The sequence below is a fragment of the Galeopterus variegatus genome, unplaced genomic scaffold, assembly GCF_000696425.1.
Source record: "Galeopterus variegatus unplaced genomic scaffold, G_variegatus-3.0.2 Scaffold522, whole genome shotgun sequence".
In the NCBI taxonomy this organism is placed as follows: Eukaryota; Metazoa; Chordata; class Mammalia; order Dermoptera; family Cynocephalidae; genus Galeopterus; species Galeopterus variegatus.
In genome coordinates this window covers 246,500-254,301 of record NW_007726633.1, presented here as the reverse complement: position 1 = coordinate 254,301, position 7,802 = coordinate 246,500, and the positions used below count along the sequence as shown (strand labels likewise).

At 43.6% G+C, this 7,802-nt stretch overlaps 1 protein-coding gene across 5 annotated transcripts in view; it reads right to left on the bottom strand.

Annotated features, from left to right (window-relative positions):
* The window catches only part of UBL7 (ubiquitin-like 7), a 14,881-nt gene extending 11,818 nt beyond the window's left edge, over positions 1-3,063 (bottom strand). Inside the window, exons 1-3 of one of the 5 annotated variants that reach the window (XM_008569644.1) lie at positions 2,989-3,063; positions 1,258-1,470; positions 372-491 (exon numbers count right to left, since the gene is read on the bottom strand). In XM_008569644.1, coding sequence (XP_008567866.1) covers positions 372-491; positions 1,258-1,441 — 304 coding nt within the window. In that variant the 5' untranslated portion in view covers positions 1,442-1,470; positions 2,989-3,063. The other 4 variants (XM_008569646.1, XM_008569647.1, XM_008569642.1 and 1 more) reach the window with 4 other exon arrangements.
* Positions 3,064-7,802: the final 4,739 nt, after the last annotated feature.

Genomic DNA, 7,802 nt, shown 5'->3' with positions numbered 1-7,802 from the left:
AAAAAAAGAAAAAGCAAGCAAATAATTTTAGATATGTTAAGGTAGATATGCCTGTGGGAACATCATAGAATGAGGCCATCAGGTAGGACATTTTCCAGAACTGAAGCTCAGAGAGAGTTTTAAAAGTTACTGAAAATCGGGCCGGCCCGTGGCTCACTCGGGAGAGTGCAGTGCTGATAACACCAAGGCCCCGGGTTCGGATCCCATATAGGGATGGCCGGTTTGCTCACTGGGTGAGCGTGGTGCTGACAACACCAAGCCAAGGGTTAAGATCCCCTTACCGGTCATCTTTTAAAAAAAAAAAACACACAGACTCTTCTCTTGTAGATATTTCAGAAGCTCTGCCTGTCTAAAGGCAAACCCTCACTCACCTGGTTTCTGATCAGGCTCGGGCCAGGACTTGCGCAGAACATGGACTGTGGACCCAGGTTGAATGCCATAAAAATCCAGGGTCTGGTCATCTTTTAGCTTCCGGCCACAGTAGATCAGATCTTAAAAAAGAACTGTCCATTTATATTTTGCTCCTCAAAACAATTTAGATGGTTTCTATCCCCTGAGAATCTTATTTTGATTGGACAGCGTCCTATAAAATGGTATGTGCTTTAAAAGATACTCTTAATTAATAAATATATTTTAACAATTGTTAGCAAGTACAAACTCATAAAATAAAGTTATACAGAATCTATCCACAGAAAAGCTCTATGGCATAACATCGTGGAGACTGATCAATTTAAATGAAAGGAAATGCAACAACAAAAAAGAATGAGCCCAATCCAGGTATGGCTGCACACACCCTTTCCACCAGTTGAATACCTTAGCTATCATAAATTGAATTTATGGTATAATTTAATTGTTATACTTAAATTCCTCCTTCTTCTACCTAGAATGCCCTTGCCATCTTCACTTCCTTTTTTTTACTGCCTTCCCTCTTATCAACCAAGCAAATAAAAGCCTTTCTAATCATCCCTTAAGACTCACCTCAAATGCCATATACTAAGCAGCCTCCCCTGCCCCTAATCCACCCTAAATTTTCACTCTTTCAGAGAAAGAACTCAACAATGTCATTGTTAAGGAAATGGCAACAAATAGTTTTATTATATAATTTGTGTTTCTATTCACCCAACACTCACTCTCCTGGAGTATTAACATTATGAAGCAAGAAATCCCAAGCCCTTAATTTACTCTTGTAACTCCAGAAGTATCCTCCCCCAAAAGAGATCAGAGCCAACAACCCAACCCCAGTCCACAGAGACTCACCAATCAGCTCAGGGTCTGGAACAGACTCCTGTAGTTTGCCAGCGATAAGCTGCTTCAGAAATGAAATACTATAGCCCCCTAGCGAGTATTCTCCCAGTTCTGTCTCTGGCAACTGAAGAAGAGACTTCGGGGCAAGTGGCTGGTCAGCCAGCTTCACTGCTAGGTGCCATTCTGAGAGAGACATCCTCTCTCTTTCACGCTCTCTCTTTCTCCCTGTAAAAGAACAAAGCCTTAGTGGTTGAAGGACAGGCCACCAACCTACTCCACCCCCACCCAACAAGGGGTTGAATGAGAGACAATTTAGCGTCACACTGCCAGAGAAGCACGGGATGCAACATCAGGCCAGAACTAGAATTTGTGGTGCTCTCTTTACTCATCCTATCATGGATGGCAAAGAACTCAGCTCTCTAGACCTCTTCATCTTTAAAGTGGACATAAAAACACCATCCAGGGCCGGCCCGTGGCTCACTCGGTAGAGTGCGGTGCTGATAACACCAAGGCCGCGGGTTCGGATCCTATATAGGGATGGCCGGTTCGCTCACTGGCTGAGCGTGGTGCTGACAACACCAAGCCAAGGGCTGAGATCCCCTTACCGGTCATCTTTTAAAAAAAAAAAAAAAACACCATCCAACCTAACAGGAATGTTATGAGGTCAGATGACATCATCCAACCTTCTCCCGTCTGAACATCTATGTCCAATTTTCTTCATCAACTCGTTTGAACTATTACAACAGCTTTATAACCAGTTCCCTGCCTCTTGCCTCTCCTTATCAAATGTCCATGCTGCCACCCAACTCATCATTTTAAAACACAGATCGGATCAGGTCATTTCTCTGTTTAGAAACTCCTCCAATGGCTCCAAACCATCTCTGTGAAAAAGACTAAATAAACTCGACAGCCTAGCTTACAAAAACAACTCACATTCAGCCCCCTGCCAGCTTTCCTTCCCAACAGAGCTCCACCCTGTCCCACCACAACAGATAAGTACAGGCCACTAAGCTTCCATTCATAACAAAGGTCTCCCCAATCTTATACCTCTGTTCATCTGCTAACTCTGCCTGTAATTTCTCTTCCCTTTTTGGCCTCTTAGCATACTCCTACCAAGACCAAACCAAATTCAGCCTTCTCCATCCCCTCTTTCCTCTATTTTTCCCACATTCCCTCAGGGCAAAGGGGCTATCAAATATCTTACAAATATCTATTTACTTCTCGGTCTCTCCCTGCTCCCCTGCCTCACCCCCGCCCCCAATTTTGGAGGCCCTTGAAAGTAAAGACTAGAATTTTTCGCCTTTATTGTCCCCATGCCTGGCACATATGGATGCCCAGAAAATAAATCAGAAACTCTGACAGTGGAAGAATCTTGTTAAGTAAGGCAAGTCCTTGTTATAGTCATCATTATTATTTCTAAAGAGGCCTCTGGTATGGAAGACAAAGAAAAGGCTGGAGCTGCCCAGCTGACCTTAAGGCATCCTCAAGGTACCCTCCACCTCCAGGTTAAGATAGGGGGAGGAATATATCTTTTTATACGCTACATCGCACTTAATCCTCACTACTGTTCCCTGAGACAGGCATTATCATCCGCATTTTACAAATGAGGAAATCAAGACTCAGAAAGATGTAGCTAGTAGTGGGGCAGAGACACTATCTGGTGACGACCCCGCCTTTCCAGTGGGACTGGCTAACTAGTCGACACACGTCCAGCCCGCGCGGCCCGGGGCCCAGCGCCCTCACCCGTCCCGCGGAAGGCACCCGGCCGCAGAGCCGCCGGTGTAAACACTCACTCTGCCCCTCTCGCCGGAAACCGGAGTCTGCGCGCTGCATTCTGGGAGTTGCAGTTCCCACTGAGGCCCCGCCCCTTATTAATAGCCGGCCGGGTAGTGGCGCTAGTTACAAAGCTTCCGGTTCCGGGGCGCCGCTCTGGGGCCGTTTGAATTCCCCGGCGCGAGGTTGTTTTCGTGTTTCGCGAGCAAGCGTCCCACTTCCTGTCAGTCTTCCAGGGCGCGGAGCACGAGAGGGTGTCCTGGTGTAGGCTTTTCAAGAACGGCAAATAGCCCGGTGATTCCCACGCTCTCCTGAAAGGCATATAAAGCCCGTCGGTTCTGTCGAGTTATGGGAACGCCCTCTGCCGGGCACCTGGCTGGATGGCGGACCCCTGCTCCCCTCCGGCGCCGACCTTTCCCTCCGGCTTACGCGGTCTCTTCAGGCACGCCCCAGCGCTTCCCCGCAGCTCTCCCGTTGAAAACTGCTGCCCTCCGGGGAAGTCAGCCTCTTTTGTGCTCCTCTCCACTGACTTCTCGCAGCAGAACTTCCTATGGGGGCGTACCAGGAACCGAACGATGACCCCCTTCCAAAAGTTGGATCCTTGAGAGGAGTTACTAAATTGGGTTCCTCAAACGCCCTCAGCATGCAATGGTGGGGTTTATCGGACGGTCATTCGTAGAATCAGTTTCGGGAGGGGAATTTCCACTTAACTCTCATACAGAAACTACGTTTTTAGATGATTGAAAAAGTTATACACGGTTCAAATCGGGTTGTGTTTGTGCAGAAGTTAGGATTAGCGAGAATATTGAGGAGGGACTGCTGATTGGACTCTACTCAAGGAGTTAATTCAAGGACTAATGAAAGCAAAAAAAGGGGGGATATAAAAAATAATGACATTGATCATAGCAGCTAATGGCTGATTTTGTGTAAAATCAGAAAGGTGAAGTCATTGGCTAAGATCACAAATAGCTGAACTCGAACATCCCAATGTACGGCCTGGAACTCCAGCAGCAATTGAGCAAGATAGCTTGACAGAGGAGAGCAGATACTGGGTTTGGGAGGAGGCTAATCACCCCTCTGCTGTTCTCTTAAGTTATAGGGGGGATTTTCACAAGGTCTGTCTCTGTCTCCAGGCTGAAGCCCAGGTTCCTCATGGCTGTACCCAATGAGCCCCCTTCCACATCCTAACCATCTTTAGATATACTCCCTCTTTCAGGAATCCTTCCTAACTATACAGTCCTCTTTAGACTCCTTCTCCTATCTACTAAGGTACTTGCACCTGACTCCATATTTTATCATTTTATTAAACTTTGTTCAATATTGTGCCTTAACTGCCTGCAGGAGAAGCCAGGGACCTTGTCTCATTTTGTTTTTCTCAACGTGGAGCTAAATATAGTAGATACTCATACATGTCTTGTTTTGATTGATTTCATTATCTCCATGGGTGAATGAACTATGGCTGTCTTGTCCTCCATTTTACCTTCAGCAGTTGACCAGGGCCTGGCACATATCTACCAAATGTGGCTTTCTTGCGATAGCCTGTTGTTCCCAAGAGAGGGAGTATGCCTCTCTGAGCTCGGAATCATTACAATCTTCAGAAACACTGTAATTATAAATTATTATATGAGCACATGAATGAATAACCCAGGACCAAACATTCTTTGGGAACCAAGTTAGCAAACAGGTGCTGTGCTCCAAAGCGAGGGTCAGATCCTAGAGAAAATCAAAAGCTTGGACTTAAGACAAAGATGGATAACCAGACATTTAGTGAGAAGGAATGTGTCCTGGCCCAGTCCAGCAAATCCACATTTGGATCCACTTCTGAGAAAGTGCTGGATGATCATTTGTTAAACCTTCAAGAGATTATTCAGCCAAGCCAGTAACTGTTGGAAAACAAATTATAAGAATACATTTACATTTTTTAAATAACTTTTCTGTTTATAAAATTAATATGAGGATTTTGTAGTCTAGCAAGATAACAAATGTAACTATTCCTGCTACAAACACAAATATACAAAATAATACAGTTATTAAAAATCATATAGCTGTGATCACAGGAGAAACAGGAAATCCTCAGATAGCAGAGATAAAGGAGGAATTGAAAACATGGCAGTGAGCTTGAGAGCTGATGAGCACCTCCCCAGAAAGATTAGTGGTCCTGGAAACCTTGCTTGGAATTTTTTAACACCATAGCTCCTCAGAGGTTGAAACTGACACAACTGCATAAATTGAAGCCCTTAAAATATTTGCGCACTAACTGTGAACGCTGACTACCAAAAAAAAAAATCATGCATCAGCACTAAAAATAGACAAGAAAAGTTCTCTCTGCTTGGCTGGGGGTGGGGGCTGGGGAATGGAAAGGGAGTTAATGTGTGAAAGAATGTCTTCCCTGAGAATTTGCAACCACAATCCTGTGGTTTGTGCAAGTTTGAGGTCAAACTTTCCAACATTGTCCAGGAATGTCCGAAATTGATCCTGGGGCTCTTGACAAAGCAAATATAAGTCCTCTTTGGAGCAACACAATCAAAATCCATGCCATCTGCCAGGAAAGAAGAAAGCCAAGCACAAAGAATTAGCAAATACTCATAGAGATAATTCATGAAAAACAAGACCAAAAGTGTCAGATAGTAAGAAGTCAATAAGAAAGGAAATACGATTTATTAAGACAATAAGATACCAAGCCTTTAAGAAAGAATAAGACATAATTTTTTTTTAAAAGGCATATTTGAGAAATGCCAAAAAGAACTTTTAGAAGAAGTATTGTCACTGAAATTAAAAATTCACCAGTGTGGGTCCTTGCCAAAAATGTATACTGCAAATATCTTCTGCCAGTTTGTGGCTCGATTTTTTACTCTCTTAATGGTATTTTTAAAGAGTTTCTTAATTTTAATAAAGTCCAATTTATAAAATTTTGTTTTGATGGTTGTGTCCTATTCAAGAAAGCTTTGTCTGTCCTAATTATGAAGATAATTTCCTATGTTTTCTTCCATAAGTTTTAATGTTATCTTTCACATTTAGGTCTGTGATTAATTTCAAAATAATTTTTGCGTATGATGTGAGGTAGGCAGCAAGGTTCTTATTTTCCATATGGGTATCCAATTTACCAGGCACTATTTTTTTAAAAAATTCAGTTCCGGGCCGGCCGGTGGCTCACTCGGGAGAGTGTGGTGCTGATAACACCAAGTCAAGGGTTAAGATCCCCTTACCGGTCATCTTTAAAAAAAAAAATTCAGTTCCGGGCCGGCCGGTGGCTCACTCGGGAGAGTGTGGTGCTGATAACACCAAGTCAAGGGTTAAGATCCCCTTACCGGTCATCTTTAAAAAAAAAAATTCAGTTCCCACTGAATTTCAGTTGGAGCTTTGTCATAAGTCAAACGACTGTGTTTGTAAGGGTCAATTTCCTACTATTTTGTCCCATTGATGTATTTTTCCATCATTGTGCCAATACCAAACATCCTGATTTCTGTACCTTTAAAATATGTCTTGATATCTAGTAGCATAAGTCCTCCAACTTTGTTCAGTAATCTGCATATTTCGTACTGTAGGTTGGAGGCTCCCCCAACCTAATTGAGGCTTAATCCTCACTGTTAAATGTTGAGAGTGGGAAATCCTATTATGGTAATTGAAAGGTGGGACCTTGAAGAGGTGATTAGATTGTAGGATAATGCCATAGTGAATGGATTAATAATGGTGGTCAGGGGCGTGGTTCTGAGGGCTTTAAAAGAAGAGCACATGAGTGGGCCGGCCTGTGGCTCACTCAGGAGAGTGTGGTGCTGATAACACAAAGGCCATGGGTTTGGATCCCATATAGGGATGGCCGGTTAGCTCACTTGGGAGAGCGTGGTGCTGACAACATCAAGTCAAGGGTTAAGATCCCCTTACCGGTCATCTTTAAAAAAAAAAAAGAAGAAGAAGAGCACATGAGAGGTTAGTCTCTCTGTTCCGCCATTTTTCTGCCATGTGAGACCCCTGGGTCACTGTCACTGCCATAAAGACCCTCACCAGATGTGTTCCCTGACTTTGGACTTCCCAGCCTCTGAACTGTAAGCAATAAATTTTGTTTTCTTTGTAAATCACCCAGTTTCAGGTATTTGTTATAAGCAACAGAAATGGACTAATACATTTCACTTAGCTTGAATATTTCTCCATATGCTCACATTGTCTTTGAGAATTGATCTTTTCACTTTTTATTTTGAAATAATTTCAAGTGTATGGTAAAATTGCAAAAAATAATACAAATTAACTTCTTCATACTCTTCACCCAAAGTCCCCAATTGTTAACATTTTATAATATTTACCTTACCATTCTTTCTCTTTCACTCTACATATGTACTCTTTTCCCCCCCTGGGCCATTTAAGAGCAAGTTGCAGGCATGATGTCCCATTACCCTTAAATATTTAAGTGGGCATTTCCTAAAACAAGGGCACACTCTGTCACTGACAGCCAGGTCCTGCTGCTCTCCACTAAGAAACAAAAGACCCATCAGTCCCAAATGCTGGTGCGAGGCAGGAAGTTTATCACCACATCTGAGAAGATTGACTAGAACTGTCTCCCCGCTTTAGAACTGTCAGGGGTTTTATTTTATTTTGGCGGCTGGCCCGTAGGGGAATCAGGATCCAAACCCTTGACCTTGGGATTACAAGGTCATGCTCTAACCAACTGAACTATCCAACCAGCCCTCAGGAGGGTTTTAAAGAGGAGCTGAGGCAATGGAACGTGGGAAATGAAAAGCAGAAGGGAGAGGGACGTGCAAAGGGCCAGGTGCAGTCTCGCCAAAACCCGT